Source organism: Aptenodytes forsteri, unplaced genomic scaffold (assembly GCF_000699145.1).
Source record: "Aptenodytes forsteri isolate BGI_AS27 unplaced genomic scaffold, ASM69914v1 Scaffold257, whole genome shotgun sequence".
NCBI classification, from domain to species: Eukaryota; Metazoa; Chordata; class Aves; order Sphenisciformes; family Spheniscidae; genus Aptenodytes; species Aptenodytes forsteri.
The window spans coordinates 4,386,749-4,410,078 of NW_008795194.1; the positions used below are offsets into that span (position 1 = coordinate 4,386,749).

Below are 23,330 nucleotides of genomic sequence, written 5' to 3' on the forward strand. Positions count from 1 at the left end.
GTGCATAGGGTGTGTTTATGTTCCTTGGTGATGTTTATTGTCTGTACTTCAATGTTTTCTTTATCAGCCAACCATTCTGAAAACAAGAGGTTTTGCTCACTTACCACTGCAGCTTTCAGTGCATTTCTAATTTGAGACTTTATGTCTAAGCTGCAGCTCTTGGGAACCTGAGCAGTGAGCTGGCTCTCTTTGTTGAGTACTTGGCTTGGCTGGAGCTGGTGAGTGTACATTGTTTCATGGGGTTGTCTCCCTGCCCTTGGACACTGCCTAAGTGGGCTGGCAAGATCAATGACATGTTCTTCCTCCAGGGGCTGATTTTCTTCTAGCAGCAAGGGAAATCTCACAGCCTGTCCCTCATGGATTCTTGCAGCAAAATCTTCCTCTGCTGCTTCCAGGGAAGAAATGTTCTCCAGGGGGACAGCTTGGCCCCCAGTAAAGGCCAATTCAAAGGGAAATCTGGGTTCAGCCTTTAGCTCACTTTGCATTGCCTGGAAGCCCTCAAGGACCTGGATGTGGTCAGCATCTATGGCATGGCTCTCAGTGGTGCTTGACACCTGTAGAAGGGCTTGGGAAGCCTCTGTCTTCAGAGCAGCCATTTGCTCTGCTGCCTTGGAGATGACTTGCTCTTTGGGCAAGAGTATCTGTGCAGCTACAGTCCCAAGGCAGCCCGGCAGCTGTATCTCCATTGCTGCTACAGGCACAACACCCTGGGGGCCAGCAGGGAGGGTTTGCAGTGGGTCTGCCAGAAGCCTGCTGCTCTTCTGTGTTGTGGCCACCTGGGTGAGCATCTCTTCAACACTCTGTGCAGCCAGGCAGGCCGGTGGCAGGCCAGGCAAGATGTCCTCCCTGGGCAGCACATGCTCTACCTGGCTCATCTGGAGCTGAAGAACGGCCAGGGGCTCCCTAACGGCCTCAAGGCTGAGTGCTTCTTCCATGGCAGGAAGCTCGCCAGCCTCCTCGTAGGACAGGGGGCTTTGGTCCTCTGCCACCGCAGAGTGCTGCAAGGCCGGGCTCTGCCTGCACACAGCATGCTCCTCAGGCAGCACAAGGAGCTCAGCAGAGCATGTGGCTTCGCCCAGGGTGCTCACTGCCCTGCACGTGTAGAGCCCAGTGTCCTCCTCCATGCACTCCCGCACTGTCAGGGAGCCCGAGCCGTCAGGGTGGTGAGCAACAGAGTGACGCGCATCAGAGAAGAGCTGCTCACACCCCTTGAACCACTGCACATCGGGGCTTGGCTCCCCAGCCACGGTGTACTCAAAGGTTGCGGTGAAGCCTGGTGCACACTGCACACTGTCTGGCTCCCTGGCAAAGCAAGGGACCCCTGGTATCCGCTGCCGCACGTGGAGGTGGGCGCTACATGTGGTCTCACCGTGTACATTGCTGGCCACACACGTGTATTCACCCTCATCCTGCACACCCACATATGGGAGGATGAGGCTGTGGTCATTTCCAGCAAAAACTAACTTACAGTCCATGGATGGGGTTAGCTTCATACTGTTGAAAAACCACTGGATTTTGGGTGTGGGGCTGCCAGTAACAGTAACAGAGAGCCTAGCTACATCTCCCTGCCAGACTTCAACATTTGAGACCTGTTTGAGGAAAACAGGGGCTTTGCCCCCCTCCTCCGTTTTCATCTTTGCTTTGCTGGAATAAACTGGTTTTTCAGGGTCAAATGCAAGTGTTTTCTCTCTATCAGGCAACTGAAGGCCGCTGCTGTAGCCTTCGCTTCTTTCTTCCTCAGAAGACACAATAAGAGAGCTAGCGATGTCTGTATAGAAAAAAATTGTTTAGTTTTACTAGAATGTTTAAGAGAACACTTGTAGATAGCAATAAATAGTGTTAGTGCAACTATTTTTGTATATCTGGAGGCTTTCTCAATACTGTACAGCAGTTAACAATGAACATGAGGTGCTCTTGCTGTCAAATACACACCTGCCAAAAACAGCAAGACATGCTGTGCTGTCAGGTTACATATGAACTTCCCATCTGGATTAGCATGGGTGTCTCTTTAAACCTGACATCACAGTATGGGTTAGGCATACCCCCAGGGTGTACAGTGCAAGTAACAGTCAAGCAACATTGGTGCATTTCACAAATATAATTAAAGTGGTATATGCCATACATATTTGTATGTAGACTCATACAAACAAGTACAGCAGAGCAGTGCTAAGACCCTGGTTTAATTCAAAACACCAAGAAAAAGCAGAATGCCAGAATTAGGATTGGAAAAATAACACAAACTTTTCAGCACACAACCTTTCTTTTGCTGCAGTTAGTTCACCTCTTTCAACTCTGTCTTTTGTCTAACACACTAAGATATTACCTCTCCCTTACCAGCTTTTGTCATTAGACCCTTATGCTTACAACACCATTACTACTAAAATCACGAGTTTGCACCCTTGATTTAATGTCATTGATTTAAATCTCTGCTTTTAAACTCCTCCCTTTCACAATGTTGCATATTAAACCTCCCACAATACCAGAAAAAAAGAGGACAGAGCACTTCAAGGTTTTTCTTTTTCTTGCCTTTGTGAATTTAGACATTTATGTATTGGACCACTTTGTTCTAATGGTGGTTTAAAAATGAGAGCAAGCAGATGTCAAGAACATGTCATTCTCTGCAGACGCTTTACACTAGAAACATCAGTGAAATCTGAGACTTCCAGGAACAGAACAAGCCATCCATGAAAAGCACGGCGCAAAGAAAACTTTTGGAAATCAAATCCTGTTGTCCTCACTGAGTCAAGTTTGCTCAGTTAAGGCCCACAGTATTTGATGCTCGAAAGATATGAGAGTTGTTACAAAAGAACAAAAGAAGTGTGAGTGGATAAATGTCTCCAGGCACTCTAATGGAGAACCTTGATAAGTCTTTCAATTACAGTGTCTTAAATTCCAAAGCTTATTGTGAGATAATAATTTTTGCTGCACTCCAATAACAACTATGAAGAAGAACAGAATATGCCATACCCAATTCTTTCTCATTGGTTTTAGCAATTATTAATCTTGCCACAAATACTGTAATATACATGACGTAGCACAATGCATACAGTGATTAACTGCAGAGAAGAGATGCTTAGGTAAAACAAAAATTACATCAGTCCTTCAGTATTACCTACCAGCCTTGTTAAAACAGTAGGGCCGTTTCCCCAGAAATACAATGTGCTAGTGAATTTGAGAATGGGTGGCAGAATTGGGCCCATAATAAAGTATAAAAATTACAGAATGGAACCTATGCTAACACACAGGAGAATGCTCTATATACAGGAGTGTAGCAAAAATTAGTGCACTTTTGTGTGTGTTCCTGGATATTTATGACAGAAAAACTATTCAGAAACTTTTTCATATTTTAACTATGTCTGTGAAATGAATAAAGTACAAGAAGCGACGGACTTAAATCATTTGCATATTTATTTCACAAATTAACCATACATGTTAACATTCAATACACATTGATGACAAAAATGATTCATCTTTTTTTTTAGGATGTTTGATTTGTAGAAATGAAGATGACATTAAACCTGACAATGAAAATGTTAATTTTGTAATTCCTATGAAAGCACAAAATTTTGAAGAGAGATGGTCAATCATGGCTCTAACCTATACCAGTTGCCTCAGAGTAAGTTTATTCAAAACTAGAATTACTCCAGATTTATACCATTGTAGCTTAGGCGAGACCTTGTCTCTCCATAAGCACATGATAGTGCTCCTGTCTAATGTATGAAACTTAAAACAAGACTTTGAAACTTACACAAACCACAAACACTACTACACAGGTAGAGATGAAGATGCTTGGCCATATATTTCAGATGTGAACAGGAACTTGGACCTGTTTGGCTTATGGCTTCAAAAACAAGTTATGGGCCTGTTTCTACTAAAAAATTCATTTACGTGCAAATTAAACACATCATAATTGCTTAGGACTTAACCAAAGGGCCTCTGACCTCTTTGGCTTTGGACCTAAAAGACCCCTCATGTCACAGCTGACATATAACATCAGAGAATTCATGCCAACTTCCCTAGGGACCTCTGCTGTCTAATAAATCAGCTAGTGCTACACATCTACACATCCACAGGAATGGATTAAGGACACATCATGAAGCAATTCTTTCCCAGCACAACGTTGGGTCAGATGCTCATGCTTCTCTTTCCTACCACCATTACCTATGAGAAATCACAATTATCTCTGCCTTTTAGCAATGTACAAATCTTAAATATTTATCATGGGGTCATGACTGGGAAGAAACTGAAGTGACACATTGCTATTAGCCTAACCATTCCAGTCATTTTCCCCATGTACTGGGGGTCATTAGAACTTGCCACTCCTTACTTTAAGTTTGTATCAGGCAACACAATTGGGCACAGTGAATGTTTTGATCAAAAATTACTATCCCAGGTGAGTGATGGGATAGTCTTAAAGGTTATTGAGTTTTTGAGGCATGCTGACCTCAGTGTGAGGACACATCAAACTCAGAAATAAGAACATGCATGAACATAACTGAATGTACTATAGGAATAGTTCTTTTATGCTTAAAATCACCATTGCTCCTTAAAGCAGTTTGCAAGGCAACTGACAGCAATTTGTAAATAACTGGAAGAACCTCATGAACAGGTGATCACAGTAAAAATAATTTTTGCTTAGGGTTGTTGAACTCAAGGTTTCACTTTGGCATATAGATAACTGGAAAGCTGGCACATGCTTTAGAGAGTTATTTAGCTTCTGATAAACATTAATTAATGATTTGCATACTTTTAACATACTTTCTTAATCAATTTATCATTGTTTATGTAAGATAGATTTAGAGTTGATTTAATTATGTCAGCTACTGCTGATTCCTCCTCCTAAATATTAGCATTATTTTAAATACAAAAATATATACTCACATTGAGAACATTAATGTAAAAATCTCTTCTGCTGAGAAAATGCCACAGATAACAATTGAATGTATTCTACTTATTTCTGGTCATCTTGACACATAGCACACACAACTGTTACTAATAAAAAAAAAGAAAAAAGGAATACGTAGAGATTTAATTCTAATGTGAAACAAGAACTCTGCATAAAAATCTCTTACTTTGTTACTACTATGGGTTTTTTATGAATGACACTGGAGTACAGGGACAAGCAAAATTATTTTAATGAATTTACAGTTACATCTTTGATTTATTATGCTCCCTCTCCTTTCCCTTTAACTTCTAAAGATACAGTACAAAATATGTTTTCATGTTTATTACTTGGTAATAGAGAAAAAAAATCCTGTCCAGTCTCTACTAATGCAAAACTTTCATTTTCTTCCCAGTGTGCTGCTTTTCTTTGCAACAGCATAATTCCATTGACTTAAAAAAAAAGTCGTTTAATTCCATGAGTCAGTAGAATGAGGCCCACGGATGTAAGAATTTTGCAGTGATAGAAACTGTAAACACAGGATTTGAATCAGTGAGACTCACATGTTCTGACACAACGTTGTGAGAAGGGGGAATATCAATTTAAGGAGTTCTTTCACAGAACTATATCCAAACTAAACAACAAGCGTAAGTTAGTATTCCATACCTTTAGGTTACAAGAAAAAAGGTGTTTTTTACATTTTCAGGTGATTTCTAGCCTACATAAAACAATAATGATTGCACCGTGTGCAATAATACAATTTAGTACAAACAATAATGATTACACTGTCTGTAGACACACAGGAATATGTACACTATATGAAAAAATTAGTCCTACATAAATAAGCGTCAATTAAAATATCTTTACAAGAATGAGTAAGGAGCTTGGAAGGAGCCTGAAATATACCTCAGTGCAGAAAGTGTGCAGAAGACCTGTGCACAAGACCTATGCACAGATTAAATTTCACTTAAATTCCCCAACGAAGGCAAGTTTAAGTGAGACAGAAATATGCCCATATAGAATGGTTTTCATCCCTAAGGAGATGAAAAACAATGCCCCTAAAATGAGTGCTGCATTTTTACCTGCAGTGACCAGCATAAAAACATTTAGTGTTTCAAAAGAGACTCTGAAATAAATTATAGAAATTTAGTATAATGTTAACACGGCACAAGACTCAGCAGTTCCTGCCCTGTTAGTAGCTATACATTTGTACTGCCCACTGTCACTTTGCATCAAGTTTTCAATAGTAAGGCTATAAACCCCCCCCTGCTCTTCCTGCACACAGTACCTGTCCCCTTCCAACAACACCCCATCCTTGTACCAGCAGACACTTGGGTGGGGGGAACCAGTCACGAGACACTGGAAGCATGCTGAGGCACCTACAAATGTACTGTAGTCAGAAATGAGCCTCAGAAATTTGGGAGGGGTGTCTGTGACCTGGAACTCAAAGCTGCAGCTCTCCGAGTCCTCTGCCTTAAACTCAACCCGTTCCTCTTGGGACGGCTCTGCAAACACATCAAAACTAATGTTGACACACTTCTCCCCTTCCACTTCCTGCTCTTGTTGATTCACTGCAAGCAGTCGGATTGCTTTCTCTGAGTTGTCTATGTGCGGCTCGAACTCAAACTCCAGCTCTAGTTCTGACTGGTCACCCGGGCTCACAGTCTTACCCAAAAGCAAGTCACATTTCTGGTGCCTGTGTGGTTCACTGCCCATGGCTGTCTCACTGCTCACCTTAGCACTTGCTCCCTGCTGAGCCATGACTACGAGGGAGCCTTTGCACACTGCTTCTCCCAGCTTATTCATTGCCCGACAGTGATACCAGCCACCATCAGAAGGACCTACATTTTGGACCTTCAGACTGTGAAGTCCCTCCTTCTGACTCACAACATACTTCCCTGTGGCAGGTGTCACACAGATGTTGCCTCTGAACCACTGCACTACTGGGACAGGAGTACCTGTTACCACACACTCAAACACTGCTTCCAAGCCTTCTGTCACCTTGACATCTGCAAAGGGCACGGCAAAGCGGGGAGGCATTTCAGTTACTTGGAAATCAATTTTTACATCCTCATTCTCTGTGGCCAAGCCTGCAGCTTGCTCCAACAAGGCAAGTGGAAGGACATCCAGGGAAACTACCATGCTCTTCTTATCTGGGCTAAACTCAGGACTGGTTATGATTTTGACCTGCTTCTCAAACTCCTTCACCTCATTTTCATCCAACTCCACTTCCAGGAGGATTTCCTGTGGAGAAGGTGATCTTGAAGATGTGTTTTGGTCCAGGTCAAAGTGTATAACATGCTGGTGGGTGACAGGGGGTGGCAGTGCTAGTGACTGCCCATCTTCAGACAAAACTTCCACCTGCGCCATACTTTTAGCTTCCCCGACAATGTTCACTGCGTGGCACAGATACTGTCCTCCATCAGCTTTCTGGACGTTAGTGATCTCCAGCACGCATTTGTCCCCATGCTTCTCTATCCGCACTCTCTCATCCAGCTCCAACAGAGATTTATTATGATACCACTTCACCCCTGGCTTCGGCACACCCACCACCTCGGCCACAAAGCTCAGCGTGCTGCCCTCATACAGCCTCCTCCTGCTCAATGCCTTGAGGAATGCAGGTGGCATCTCCCTGCCCGATGGCTCCAGGGCTTCACAAGGGGTCCTAAACACCTCAGCCTGTGGCTGGTCTGGAGGCTGCTGCCTTCTCTCACAGAGAGGAAGCATGGCCAGGGCATCCATATACTCCCCAGTGGGTGTCCGGTAGCGCTCTGGTGGTGTGCTGTCCCCTGATGCAGAGCAGGGTCCCTCAAAGGGTGTGAAGTAGTGCTCCAAGGGTGTGTTGCATTTTGAACCCTCAGAGGGTGTGGAGTAGTGCTCAAGTGGTGTGCTGTACACTGAGCCTTCAGATGGTGTGGAGTAGCACTCAGGTGGTGTGCTGTACCCTGAGCCCTCGGACGGTGTGGAGTAGTGCTCGGGCGGCGTACTGTACCCTGAGCCTTCAGACAGTGTGGAGTAGCGCTCAGGTGGTGTGCTGTATCCTGAGCCCTCAGATGGTGTGGAGTAGCACTCAGGCGTGCTGAGCGGTGTGTGGTAGGATGCTGATGAAGCAGTTTCAAAGATCTCCACTGAGGAGGGAGGTGTGTAGAAGCGGTCTGAATCAGGTGACTCCTCTCCGCTCCTGCTCTCCAGCTCTATAGACATTTCCGACTCAGGAGAGAAGGGCCGGGCGACTTCCTGCTGGTTGTTGTAATAGTTGTAAACCATGCTGAAGGTAACCTCCTCCACTTCCAGTGAAGTGATGGTCTCTCGCTGTTCCTTCTGAACTGTCCCTTTGAGATCTGGAGTTTTCTGCATCCCAGTTGACCTTAAATACTCGGCCAGGGACAAGTCAGGCTCCAGCTCTGAGGCTTGAACAGCACTGGGCTCTTGACCTGCAGGAACATCCTCCCACAGCCTTTCTCCATCCAGGCTATTCTCAGAGGCTTCTTCAGTGGGAGTCCTCTTCTTGCCCCAAGACTCCTTCTTTTGCTCCTTCTGTGCCACAGGATCATCCATTATGAAACCAAGTAAGAGTTGCCCAAAAGAGAAGCCTTTGGTTGTGTTTGGTTCCTGTTGGGTGTCCCTGAGCACCTCCTCAGGGGAATCTGTGCTTTCTGTCTCACAGGTGGAGCTGCTCATTCCTCTCTCAAAGACCTTTTCTATCCCAGAACCTTCTTCCTCCTCAGCCTGATGTCCAGCCTGGGGTTTCTTTTCACGTGCAGCTTTTTTCAAGTCGATAATGAAGCTGTCACTCTGGGAGTCTGTGGTCTCCAGACTTTCCCCACTCTCCCACACATGTGTTTCTGGCACTTCTCTTTGGAAATCTGCTGTGGACTTCACCAGAAAACTATGAATTTGTCCCTCAGGTGAATCCTCCCCACAGACACTCACTTCTGACTCATGAATTTCTTCAGCAGAAGATCCCTCTTTGGCAGATATCATGATGCTGCCAAGGTCCTCATTAGGGATTTGCAAATCAGCACTTCTGATTTCTCTTGGCTGTGCCTCTTCTTGGGCACTGACCTCCTCCTGCTGCATCCTGTAGCTCTGACGTAGCTCCTCACTCAGAGACACTTCTTCCACAAGCACATCAAGTTGGTGCACAGCGGGGATGAGCCCGGTCACTCCTACCTCCACACTCTCCAGAGCTGTGGAGGTTTGTGCCTGTTCTGTGTCCACAGTCTCTGCAGCTGGGAAAGGCTCCACAAACTTCTTCAGATCAAATGTGATATTGGTCTTATCAGTCTCAGATGGCAACAGCTGCTCTTTGAAATACACTTCTTTTAGGTGAACCTCAACTTCCTCAGTGAAATCCTGACCTGAGTTTTCTATGCCAGGAGGAGTGAAGATTAGATCCAAAGAAGAGTTGCCTGCATCAGACTCCGTTTCTTGCAGCATTTGTCCATCATTGTGCATTTCCCAGTGTATAGCATCCCCAGCATCAATCATTTCTTCTTTACAAAGATGATCATCAACCTCAACGTCCTGTTCAACATCAGCTGATCTCTCTTGCTCCTTGGCCTGTTCCTCCTGCTGCTCTTCTGTACAGAAGTCATAAAAGCCAAATTGCTCCTTTGTGGGTGTGCTTGCAATGTTGTCCTGCAGGTGGGGCACACTTGGCTCTTCTACAAGAGAGACATCAGGATATGTTGCCTCCCAGGCAGGGGCAACGCTCTCCTCCATGTAAACATCATTCCCCTCTTGCACCACAGGTGATATAGGAATGAAAAATTGTGAATCCTCACACTCCCTTGCCAGAGCAGACTGCTCAGAGGCATGTGTTTGCCCTTTCACTTCCATAAATGGTGACTTCAAGACATCCCAGGACAGAGTATCTTTATGTGGTACCACCGTGTCTCCTTCAGCCTCCAGCTCCTCTGAAAAGTGACCTGAGTCCTTGGCCACCAGTTCATGCTCTTCCCTGGACATGCTGGGGTGCAGCTCAGTGGCATTAATTCCAAAGCTATGTTCCTCGGAGACAGCTTTTCCCCTGTGCTGCCTCATCTCAGAAATACCATCTGTATCCTTCACACTTTCTTCTGTATAACCCGCTTCTTGCCTTGCATAAACTTCCATGATATCCAGCACCATTGTTTCCTCCACCTCACTTTCCCTAAAGTGAGGAGTTTTCTCACACTCCTCTTCCAACTGCTCATCAGGAGACGGAGACAGCCTCAGGGACCAGGGTAGGTGGGCTTCCTCCTCCTTAGAGCATGTGATCTGTTCCTCTTCGTCCTTCTCAAGTGTGCTGAGGCCTTGGAGGTGCAGAAAATGGTCCATAGCAGGCAGTTCCTCAGTGCCTCCATCCTTGCTATACAACCTAGGTGCACTGGGCTGCACTGTCAGCTCAGAGGCAGTCTGCGCTGTTCCAGCCACATTCTTGGCCACACAACAATACAGCCCAGCATCTGCAACAGAGACCCCTTGGATGTGTAGGCGGTACCTGCCATTCTTGCCTTCCTCAAAACTCAGCCTCTCACTGGCAGAGAGGCTCTGGCCATTCAGGGACCAGGCCACAGCTGGTGGGGGCTGCCCAGACACAGCACACTCCAACACCACTGCCTCCCCTTCATGGCAATGAATGTGTGCTGGGGCTTCTGCCACAATTTGGGGTGGCTCATTTCCCATGTCAAATGAAAACTTGAACTTGTGCTTTATGGTGGGAGCAGCCTGGTCTGGAAAGGGCCGCATGGTCTCCCTCATCTCTGTGTCTTGCTCTGGCGTTGGCGTGGGGGCAGTGATTTTGATTTCCACAGGCAGTGACAGCAAGTCTGCGTCTGGAACTGCACTTGGCAGTCCCTGCTCTGCTGCGAAGGCCAGGCCGACTTCTTCTTCTACCTCCTCCTCCACCTTCTCCTCCTCCACCTTCTCCTCCTCCACCTTCTCTTCCTTCTCCGCCTCCTCCTCCTCCTCCCCCCTCCCCTTTTCCCCCTCCTCTTCCTCCTCCTCCTCCCCCCTCCCCTTTTCCCCCTCCTCTTCCTCCTCCTCCTCCTTCTTTTCTTTCTCCCCCCCTTCTTCCTCCTTCACCTTCTCCTTCTCCTCCTCCTCTTTCTTCCCTTCCTCTTCCTCCTCCTTCTTCATGGCCTCATAGGCTGGCATCCTCCGCCTCACATGGAGTGCAGCTGAGGTGCTGACTGTGCCCAGCGGGTTGAAGATCACGCAGGTAACAGTGCCACCATGCTGTGGGAGCAGGGATGGGAAGGTCAGTGTAGAGTGGCACTCTGTGGTATGAACAGCGGTGCCCTGGATGCGCCCCACAGGCTTGGTGTTGTTGTACCAAGTGACTGTGGGCTGTGGGCGTCCATGGAAGAGGCAGGAGAAGGTGCATCTGTGCCCCTCAACAGCCTCCTGGGGCTTGACCTCCTGGACAAAGAGGGGTGGGCAGGGGTCCAGGAGCCCACCTGGCGTCTGCCATCTCTCCCCTGCAGCCTTGGGCCTGTGGTACCCTGTCACTACCTGCACCGCGAGGGGTGCCGAGCCATCTGTTGTGGCAGCCACCTCAGGTGGGCTGGGCTTCCCAGGAGGGTCCCCCTGGGGCATGGACATGAGGGATTCTTGCTTCTTTTTCAGCGCTGCCCTCTTTGCCTCCCGCAGCCGCCGCAGCTTCCAACGGATCTCCTCATCCAGCAACTCCTCAGCATCCACCACTGTGCCACTGTGCTCCCTACCACATGCCAGCCCGGGACGGTGAGGCCCCACCAGTGGCAGCCTCTGGAAACAGATGGTTCGTACCATGCCCCGCGCTGGGGACTGGTCCCCGAGCAACTGCTCAGCCTCCTGTCCCTTGTCAAAGGGCGAGCCAGTACAACGGAGCACCACCCGCAGCCTGTCCTCCCGCCGCTGCTGCAGCAGGCACTCCCAGCTCTCCCGCATCCACTCTGCTTTCCCTGCGAAACCCAAGCCCTGCTGCTCCCCACTGCGTGCCACTAGCAGCGAGGCAGTGGACTCAGCTGAGCCCTCACTGTTAATGGCAAATACCCTGTAGCTGCCAGCATCGTGCTCCCGCACATCCCACACCTCCAGGCTGGCGTGGTGCATGTGCTCCTCACTCTCAGTGCGGATCACCTTGCGGCAGTCCTGGTGGACCGGCCGGTTATTGTGAAACCAGGCCATGTGGGGCGCCGGGCATGCCACCAGCTTGCACTGGAAGAGTGCAGGGTCCCCCTCCAAGACAGACCTACACTTGAGGCCCTGTGTAAAGGTGGGTTTACGGTTCTGGGTGCAAGCCAGCACCGCCGCTGTCTCAGGTCCCTCGCGGTTTGCCTTGCTGTGCTGCTCTGCAAGAGAAGGAGATTGGGTTACAACATGCCACACTCTGCCTGCCATCTGATTGAAAAAAAATGAAATAGCAATATATTGAAATAAAAAATGGGCATGCAACAGTTTTCATCACACACCCAGGAAAAAAAAGTAATTCACTCACCATATTTGTTCGAATAAACGCAATGCCTTGCTCTGTTTTAAAGATTGACACGAAAATCGTTCGTTGTCTGTTCTTTCTTCAGACTGTGGAAATTTCTTCTTGAACAAGCAAAAATTAATTTCAAAATAACACGTTCTTCTGCGTGTATGTTTTTGCTGCCTGGAAAAGCTGTATGTCTTTGGGTGGCAAAGAAGAAAATCTTACCTGACTTGCAGACAGTAGAATAAACGCCCTTTCTGACCCTTCTGTTTGTAGATTAGATGTTCAAACAATTGAGAAAAAATATTTTGAAAGATATTAAAAAAAAGTAAGTAATTAGCTAACATGAAATGAGAAGGCGTTTATTCGAACTAATACAGCCACTAACTTCACAGTGTTATGCACAGGGAAAAAAGCAAGCAACATGAACCACGTATGCTATCTGCAAGCCAGGGTAAGAAATGTATAAAGATGAATTAATGTATGTAAAAGAAGTGCAAGGAGTCAATGTGTAGCTTTCACATATCCTAAACAACAAATGCTTTCTAGTATACTTCATCCATCCATCCAATAGTGTCCATTGAACTGATTAATGTTAGGTTGCTAACTTGTTTAAAAATAATATGATTAAGATTTGTATAACTTCCTTCTGAAGTAAACTATTCCATGCATTCAAAAGGAAATTGAACAAATAAAAGCTCTGTGAACAGCTGCAAAGCATGAAGGAAAAGTTAAGAATATGGCTGCAAAATTATAAATTTGAAGTTTTAAACATATTTTAAAACTTAAATAACCTTATAATGCAGGTAACCCTTTGCATATCAAAACAAACATGCAACATGTTCCAATATGCTTTAAAGTGTGTCTTTCTTTCCCCATCAGACACTACATGTAAGCAGATAAAAGCTTTTCACAATGTTACTAATTACTGGTACTAATTATTCAGTGTAACATCATTGATGACTGTACCTTTCACTTCCATTTCAATCTCTTCCTCTAGCTTCTCATGAATAATTTTTTCAGGAGCTAGAATAAAAAGACAAAGATTTTTGAGCTATAGTTGCTAAATATGCCAATCAACACTTTATGTAGTTAAAACATCCAATCTCTCTTGCAAATATACAGAAATTCACACATACATACACATAAATGCATGCCAAACAACTCAAACACTTGATAAATAGAACAGAGCAACCAAATGCTTTCAAACTTGTTTGCAATGTACACTTTTCTATAAGATTTGCTTTCTTTTTTGCAGGGTGGGGGAAAGTTTCTAAGGTAACATGCCTTTATCATGCCTTAAATCCCTGAAGAAAACATTCAACAATCCACAGTCTAATGAGATGCTTCTCATTCTTTATCATCTCCCAGAGAATGAATGTACTAGAATGCAATGATTCTATGCATGAGGAATTGATACTTGGAAGGAACATGCAGTTGCCAACCTGTCACTCTCAGATGGGTGCTGCACTCGGCTTGTCCTGCAGGATTAGCTATTCTGCACTTGTATATACCCTTGTGGTTCTGACCAACTTTCAACAATCTTAAACTGCACAGTGGCCCATCGTGTTTTAAGGAACACAGTGCAGACTCCTCAACTATTAGCTGATTGCACAGCCAGACCACGCAAGGTGTAGGCACACCCTTCATTATACAAAAGAGTAACACATCATCTCCTTCTTTTACAGTGGTTTCTGAGGGCAGAGTTTCAAGAAACTCTGGTGCTTCAGCATCAGTTTCTGTAATGTCTTCACATGGCACAACATCAGGATAGTAGACTTTGTTTCTTTGCTTCTCGGTTTCATGTGGTCTTTGGGATGTAGATATAAACAAGCTTGATGTTTTCTTGGAAGATTCTTGCTTAACTTCAGGTGCTTTAAACTGACAATCTTTGGCTGCTTTAAAGCTTTTAGTATCTGATTCAAGGGTAATTTTTGTTATTGCTTTGGCTTGTGCTTCTTTTGCTAGGTAAGAATAAAGTTAGGAAAATGATTAGGTCAGATGTTTTGCAGGAATAAAAAATATCCTTATACTTAGGGGGAAAAAACCCAATAATTAAATGTATTGAAAGAATGTCCAGCATATTAGTGCTACAACAATGCTATTAAACATGAGTGATTACACATTTAAGAGCTCTATTCCTGCTGGGCTAATTCTAGGTACCAGTTAAGCCTATGGGACTTTCATGGGATGAAGAGTTGGTCTGTAATGCCTAATACAAGCACATCTTTACTTTTAATTGAGAGCCTCAATTTAGAAAGTAGCAGCAGAAGATTATGTAAAGCGCTTTGCGCAGCTCAAGAGTGAAGAAAGAGACTTCAATATGTAAGAGCCAAATCAATAGGGTCAATGGCTTCCTCATTATCCATCTTAGTTTTCTGCTCTTGATTCCTTTGAGCTCAGCCGAAATACTATCACTTGTCCCGTGTGGTGATAATACATTTTTGGGTCTTCACTAGTGGTAACACTACTAACATTTTAATACGCTGATGTCAGGAAGAAGTGGAAGGAGTCTTAGCAAAAATAAATACTTATACCTCAGGGAGAGTGAAGGGTGGAAGAAAATTCATTAGTGCAGTAATACAATACTTGCACCCATTAATCCTTTCAAGTACATTGACCTATATTGCCAACCTTGGAATTGGAACCTTGGATTTATTGGAAACAAGTTAGACCCATAGAGTTTGAAATGACCAGGTATCTAGTTCAACATTGCTTACCTGACATTCTTATCTTCCTTAAACTCCAGCTTCAGGAATTCTCAAAACATAAGAATCCTACCAGCCTGTTTTGCTTTACATCTCACTGCATATCATGAAGGATATGAGGAATAAAAAGCCTCAGACATCTGTGACTTACTGGGAAGAGGCATGAAGTTACAATACCAACTTCCCAGTACAGCACCTATCACTTATGAATAGAGCTGTAAATGTGGAGGAAAAAACCCAAAGCATTATTACTAGAGCTTTCTCAATTAAATACTGATAATAAAGGAAATATGAGTGAGCTGTAGGCAGTGATAATGAAGTTGCAAAAGGTAAGTCATAATGTTAAAAGTCAGATAACCACCTTTCACTGTTAGTATTGCAGCAGTTGTTGTCCCTCCGTAGTCATTATATACAGTACAACTGTACAGTCCTTGATCTGTCAGCTGGGCATTTAGGATTGTGAGCAGTAGGACACTTCCATTTTGTGATACCTTCAATTTTTCAGACAATTCTATCCTTTCACCTTCGTGGGCCCAAAGAAACTCAGAGAATAATTCATTTTCTAAGCCACATATGAACTGAGCAGTGTCACCACATTTCACAGTTAGGTCTCTGAGCTGCAAGAGAATCTTTGGAGGGACATCTTTCATTTTCCGAGCAGTGGCCATAGAGATCCTGATGCTCTGAGATGTTTGGGAAAGGATTGTTGTGTGCATGGCTTCCATTTCTTCAACTGATGTAGCCTTCATGGTCAAACTTTCCGATACGCTTTCAAAAACCTGTACACCCAATTCCTGTGACGGTTGTTGCACTGATTTAAATTCTTTTTGATAGGTTTTAATGTTCTTCTTTGGGAGAGGAGCAACATGAAGTTCTGATATAGCCTGTGACTGGATAGACTCTTTTACATCTTTCCCAGAACTTTGCCTATCTAGGGCTTGCACTGTGTAATCAAGTAACAAAAATAACAATATTAGTATCTAAAGAACTTTACTGGGCCATGCTCTGAACAAAATCGAACAGCATGGAGGATGAAAATGAATGATCTTCATTTGAAAACTCAACATGCCAGGTGCACTACGCTCTTGACACAAAAATTATCCATTCACATATATGAATAACAAGTGATGTCTAGCTAGACATGCAGTTGATACACAGTTGATGCTTGTCTCTTCTTTTGCTGAAGTTGTCCATTTTAGTATTGGAAACTTATTATGGAACTTTTTAGGGAGGTATTTTCTTCTTTTTATTTCCTACAGGATAGCGCAAAATACCTCAGTCAATGCTATAAAGATCACTTAATTACTTGTTTTAAAAATCTGAATGTCTTCAGTAAAATGATTCTATTCTTTGACCTATATCAAGATACGAATTTGCAAATTTTCAAATGTTACAGCTTAAAGAGAAGAAATGAGAGTGTCTGGGTTACAGAGGGTAGGTACTACTAACATTAGCTGGTAAAGAAAAGGTGTGAAACAAGGAAAGAATAACATTAGTAACAGCGTAAAAGTGTGGTATACAACAAACTGAATCCCTTTGAAGTAAAAATGGGGCTTTACCTTCTGCAGTCACTGTAAGTGTAGCTGTACAAGTTGTTTCTCCAGCACTATTTCTTGCCTTGCAAGAGTATTGGCCAGCATGCTCTAAGAAAGCATCTACTATTATCAGTATAGCTGTGCCTGTAGACTCATCAAAGTGGAAAACTAAGTCTTTTGTTGGCAACATGAGTTGTTGATTATGAAACCACTGGATTTTTGGTTTGGGCATGCCAGAGACTCTAGCTTGAAATCTGACTGATTCCCCGCTGCATACCCTGCAGCTTGAAATAGGCTGGATAAAGGTGGGCCTTTGGCCAATAGACTCCTCCTTAAGTGAAACAGATGAAGAAACATGCCAATGGGACTCTGATGTAACTTCTTCAACCTTTTTAAATCCTGAAAAGAAGCATGCCAACTTTTAATTTCTTACCCTACACTACAATAAATTTTCTCTCTCATTCAAGATTTTTTTTCTAACTTGCAACTTAACAGCATGAATTATCCTAATTCATCATTTATAAAATCTGTTGCAAAAAGAAAACAAAATATTTATGGTTAAATAATATCAAGGACAATATAGAACTTAAATAGCAAATTCTCCAGACAAGATTTCTGCTCTAAAACTTTGGTCAATGTTTCATCTATTCATATGAATGTAAACTGTTTATTTTCAGCTGCCCAAGTACCTAGTACACACCTCTAACATGTTTTCCAACACTTTCAAAGTAATTTATTTTATACAAAACCCCTTACTAGATTCTCCTCACAGTCAAACCAAAGAATGTGTAGGCAAAGCACTTCCATTAGAAAGAAGGTTTCTACCATGTTTGGTGCATGACAGATTCTAATACTGGGGAGAATGAAAGGGTGAGGTGCATGGAACACTGAAAAATTGTGAAATAAGTTTTCCTGTGCACGACCTGTATTTTGGAGACATAGATGTATGCTGTGGACGTTGTAAATGGTAGCAATTAATTGAGTTAAAAGACAACATGACAGACAATGACTCACATATAATCATCAGTTTATAATAAGATTAGTATTGGAACATGACCTAAACAAGACATCTTCTTTAATTGCACACTGTACCTTCTAACTTCAAGGTAGCAGTGCTTGTCACTTGGCCTACAGAATTACTAGCCACAAAGGTATAGGTTCCTTCATCCTCTGGATAAGCTTCAGCAATCTCCAGCTGGTAAGTGTCTTCAAACTGAGTCATTCTAAAAAACCGTGACGGCTTGATCTCTCTCTCTTTGCTGTACCAAGAGACTTTCAGATCTGCTCAAGCAACAGAAAGAAGAAAAAATGTGTAAGTTATGATATTAGACTAGTAAGTAAACACTATTTTTATATTTATATCTGTCAGAAATCTTAATCTCAAGTATCTTTTTTAAGTTTAAATGTACCTTGTATTACTTTGGTAATGTATGATCAGTGGAAAGTGGCCTACTTGTTGCTTTAAGTTTTGATTTTCTGCATTGAAAATATTTGTATGGGAAAATGATTCTGGCGCTGCTATATTCCTGAGTAAAAATAATTTTTCCTTTCCCCTCTTAATGTATAAATTTGAAAATATTTTGCTACTACTAAAATCAGAGAAAGTCTCATATTTAAAAAGGGATTCTGCTACAATTGCCTGATTAAACAGGCTATAAAATCACTAGGTTGAGCTGAAGAGGTTAAAGAAATTAAAATGGAATATCCTTTTGCTTGCCTCTTTTTGTTGCAAATATTATGTTTTACATCTCATATTTCTCAAGAAAGATCCTGTCTTTGTACCTTTGCAAAATTCCTACATAAAATGTTGTGTTACTTGTCTTGTATAGATTCTTGTAGACTTGGGAAAGAAGAGGACTGAAGCAGACTTTAACCTTGCCTCTCCACCTGGCACTGTATTACATCATGAATCAAATGTTTTCACACAAATAGTGTGCTATTACTGTCATCAGAAGAAAGAGAGTTTTCAATAGCCAGCTGCATAGTGTGTACCATTAAACAACTGTATTTGCAATCATGTATTACCTAACCTACTATAAAAGGTTTTCACAACACAAGTAAGAAGTATGCAAATCCATTTGGATACAGTATTCAATAAAGGAAATTTTCAATAGGAAAAATTTCTTCACCAGAAGGGTTGTCAAGCATTGGAACAGGCTGCCCGGGGAAGTGGTTGAGTCACCATCCCTGGAGGTATTTAAAAGACGTGTAGACGTGGCACTTAGGGACATGGTTTAGTGGTGGACTTGGCAGTGTTAGGTTTATGGCTGGACTCGATGATCTTAAAGGTCTTTTGCAACCTAAACCACTCTATGATTCTATGAAAGGGGACCTAATGAAAGGATCCTTATTCTCTGTGCTGTAAATGCACCTTCCACATTCACATAAATACAGTTCTTGTAAAAAAAGTTACACTAGCATGCTTTGCACAGAGGGCAGGCAAGTCTTTCCAACATATATTTTCTGAATTTTAGCACCACTTCTAAAGCAGAATCAGATTTGTTGTAAAGATTTTTTAAAAAAATTTGGAGTTTGATTTCAAGTGATGGAAATGCAAATTATATATATTTGTATATATATGTATATTACCAGTTTTATGTGGACTTTTACACAGCTATAACTCAGGATTGTTTTTAAATTTGGAGTTTTATTTATCTTTAAATATTTGTAAGTTCTCTGGGATTGGAACTGGATCTTATTCTGTAGTTTGCCATGTAAATATTTTATTACTAGTCATACACAAGGCCATTCAATGAAGTGAAAAAAGGTAGTTTTATTTGGTTTTGTGTTAACTTGGAAAGAATTATTTTAATTGTAGAATGATATTCTATGTAACTAAAACTAATAAACTTATTTAAGGAAAATCTACACTTAAAAAGACAACAAGCCAACACCTTTTTATGCTAGGAAAAAGAATGCAATTGCAGTTTACTGTTTGCAGAGTGATACGAGATACTTTGGGATATTAGGATAAAGGTTGAGACAGAGTTTCAATCTGTTTGTTTAGTTAATTGACATGACACTGTGTGTCAACAGAAACTTCGTCATGTTCATTTAACGTGATAATGCTTTTCCACCATGATACTCAGTGTTTTGAAACTCTGCATTTTACTCACTGACAGTTTTCCAACATCAGTTAGCATTTGAAATGCTGAGAAGTTTCCAAAGACAAATTTTTGAAACAGACCTTCTTTTTAGAAATGCTTAATGTTTATGACGGTTTATAACTTCCATGCTTGATGCCATCTTTGACGTATTACTTGCTTAACTGATAATTGTCAGTGAGTAACACTTTGCTGTGTGCGTATATCCAATAACTGTACTTCTAGGGAAAGACTGATCCCACCATATACACCGCTGCATTTTTTCTGAGTTCAAGATGAAAAATTCTGAGAGATGAAAAGATGTACAGGATTTCATTAAACCCACCTGTCCCTGTAGCTCTGCACTGAAAACGAGCAGACTGTCCCTCGGACGTAACAGCATCACGTAGTGGTATTATGACAGCAGGCGGATACACCGGCACTTCTAGCTCAGGAGAAACAACTTCTGGGACTAAAGGATAAGAAAAAGAAATAATTTTTAAAGATTAAGAAGATCACACACATGTTGACAATCTCATTTCACAGACATTGTTATGAGCACAGGAAACTCACTTTCCACTGAAAGCGAAGCTGAAGTTGTAGCAACTCCGTAGTCATTTTTTGCTTCACAGGTGTACACTGCTGCATCTTCAGGGAAAGTTTCAATCAGTAATAGAGTATATTCTTGCGCATCATGAAGAAATTTGCACTTGAAACCTGGAGAAAGCTGTTGATCATCCTTGTACCAGGAAATTTTGGGCTGGGGTTTGCCTGATATCGTAGCACAGAAGCGGGCAGGTTTGCCAGACTCCACAGTGGTTGGCTCTAGCTCCTGAATAATCTGAGGTGGCTCTGGAGCTGCAAATTGGGGGGGTGACGTGAAGAAGAGGCAACAGAAGGAGAAGTCCAAGAAGCCGGTGCCGCCAGCAGCCCCCCGGCCAGCCAGGGCTCTGTTCTGCTTAACCCTGGAAAACCCGCTTCGGAAGGCATGCATCAGCATCGTGGAGTGGAAGTATCCTTATGGCTGTGGGGGCTTAGGAGCACCCGTGTGTGTGCCTGTGAGCAGGGGTGCTGGGGAGGAGGGGTGCTGGGGAGCAGGACCCCGTGGGCTGCAGGCAGGAGAGCTGTCAGCCCACTTCAAGCCTGTGCTGGCTGTCTCATTAGGTCTGTAAAAGGCAATGAGGCACCTGGGGAGCCCCACTAGGATGCATTGGCAAAGGCGATGGCTGTGCAAACTGAGGACATGAATAGGCTTGTGAGGGAAGCTGGGGCTAAGAAGTGGGTCAGTCCATGGGGACCTTTGGTAGGGTGGTGTGGGGACAGGCAGGGACAGGCTGGGTGGCAAGGAACCTGTGGGAGTGAGCACATTTTGTGCTGGCAGGAGTTGTGCTGGGGGGAAACGGGACAGCCTGCCGGGGGGGGGGGGGGGTTGGAGTGTGGGGGGGGGGGCGGGAGGGGAGAAAGAAGGAGAGGGAGGGAGAGAGAAATCTCATTACTGGTATTTATCAAGGCTTCAAAAAGATTAGCAATTAATTTATTTCTTTTTTTTTAATCTTATTATTCCCAATCTTGCATGCCCATAAAAATCTGCCCTTTTCCTTGATACAGGGGAAATGATCTAGCAGCAAGTGCCTTAACATAATTAGCTGTGTTGACGTGTTTCCTGGCAAAATGTGTCCAAGAATTGTTAGGTTGATCCCTCTGGCAAGGCATATTTGTCCATATGAACAAATTAGTTTTATTTGGACTTGAGAATTTCCTGGTCTAAATAAATACAGTGGGGAAAAGAACTGCTATAACATTTTCATCAGATAGCCAGCTATTTCAGTAGAACAAGAAACATCCTTGTACAAATCAGAAAAACACAGGGTAATAAATACAGTCAAAGCATTGTTTGCGGGGACACATACCATTCACATAGAGAACAACAGAACTCCTATTGCGTCCTGCAACAAAAGTATATTCTCCAGCATCAGAGTAAGTGGTTTCAAAGATGCTCATTCGATGAATTCTCCTTTCCACCACATAACTGTATCTTTCCTCATATTGGAAGTTGATCTCAATACCGTCCTTGTACCACTGTGGTTCAATGTCATCTTCATTGACTTCAAATTCAATTTCGGCTCTTTGTCTCTGAATGACCTTTGAAAAAGTAGAATAAATATTAGAAATAGCATTTGTTTTGACAGATGGTCCCACATTCCAGTTTCCTAGAAGAAGGCCTTGACCTTATTACAGATTTTTGTGTTAGGACTCTTGCTAGTTAGATATTGTTGCTCTTCCTTTGCATTATTCTTTGAGTGACAAACTTATGAAATATTTATTCTTCTGCATAGGCCATACCTGAATATCTTTACGGACGCTTCTGATACGAATGTCACGACCTTCTACTGTCAAATTGGCACTGGATGTGTTTCCACCTGCTACTACAGTATACTGACCAGCATCAGACATTCTTGTGGAAGGAATGATAAGACGATGGACATATTTCTCTCTCTGAATTTTCATCCTAAGGACATCAGAAAAGAAAATGAGCAAGTTATTTCCTGGGGGAAAATACATAACAAAAGTCAATATGGTGTAGAAGCAACCATTTACCTGTCACCAATCTGGAGTTCTTGTCCATCCTTCATCCACTGGACCTGAATGTCAGGTTCTGAAATTTCACATTCAAAAATAGCCCTCTTCTTCTCCACAACCTTGATGTCTTTAATATGCTTCCTAAACTCAATGTGACGAGCTAGGGCAGAAAAAAAGCAGAATGAGTGCCATGATGCTATTTAAGCCACTAGAAGTCACTAAATATACAAATCAAGAGGGCAAATACCTTCCACATATAAAGTGGCTGATGAAGCTGCTTTTCCAGCAACAAAAGTGTATTCTGCAGCATCACCAAAATGCACATTCCTTATGGAGAGGGAGTGTGTGAGCTTCTTTGTTCGTATCTGGCATTTATCAGTTGATTTTATTTCTACCCCATTCTTTAGCCATTTATATGAGATACCTTCATAGTTAACAGTGACTTCAAATGTTATTGTATCTTTCTCTTCAGCATTGATGTCTTTCAGCATGGAGGTAATTAGGATGGCTAAAAGAAAAGAAATGGACATGGTTTGGGTTTTTTGTTCTGTTTTGCTTTATTTTAAACACATATTAACCAGATCAGAGATGTTTAAAATTCTTTAAGACAGATTCTGATTTTTGGTAATATTAAAAGGAAGGCTCTGTGTCTAGAATCAATACTACAATTAAATTTCCCAAAAATTCTGAATGACATCATAGGAATCCAAATTCTGTTTCCTATGGTGACTTGGCATTTAGGCATGTTGGCCTAAAGAGAAGAATCCAGGATCTGACTTTCAAGTTCACAGCTTCTAGACCTCTTTTAAAAATGTAATTGAGGCTGTTTAGGGTTATTTGAAAATACCTCTACAACAGTGCTGGTTTTGTCTGAATTGGACCAAGTGCATGTATTAACACAAACTCTATTAATCAGTCCAGAGAAGTTCCCACTGACTGGAAAAGGGGAAACAGAACCCTCATTTTTAAAAAGGGGAAAAAGGAAGACCCGGGGAACTACAGGCCAGTCAGTCTCACCTCTGTGCCTGGGAAGATCATGGAACAGATCCTCCTGGAAGCTATGCTAAGGCACATGGAGGACAGGGAGGCGATTCGAGA

The 23,330-nt window shown here is 42.9% G+C and overlaps 1 protein-coding gene across 1 annotated transcript in view; it reads right to left on the reverse strand.

The window, feature by feature from the left end:
• TTN (titin) overlaps nt 1-23,330 on the reverse strand; it is a 257,627-nt gene that overhangs the window by 201,401 nt on the left and 32,896 nt on the right. Inside the window, exons 36-43 of the mRNA XM_019471879.1 lie at nt 22,480-22,740; nt 22,251-22,392; nt 21,996-22,161; nt 21,563-21,794; nt 20,226-20,510; nt 19,999-20,124; nt 17,662-17,850; nt 13,296-13,352 (exon numbers count right to left, since the gene is read on the reverse strand). Of these exons, the coding sequence (XP_019327424.1) occupies nt 13,296-13,352; nt 17,662-17,850; nt 19,999-20,124; nt 20,226-20,510; nt 21,563-21,794; nt 21,996-22,161; nt 22,251-22,392; nt 22,480-22,740 (1,458 nt within the window). The remainder of the gene's footprint in view (nt 1-13,295; nt 13,353-17,661; nt 17,851-19,998; nt 20,125-20,225; nt 20,511-21,562; nt 21,795-21,995; nt 22,162-22,250; nt 22,393-22,479; nt 22,741-23,330) is intronic.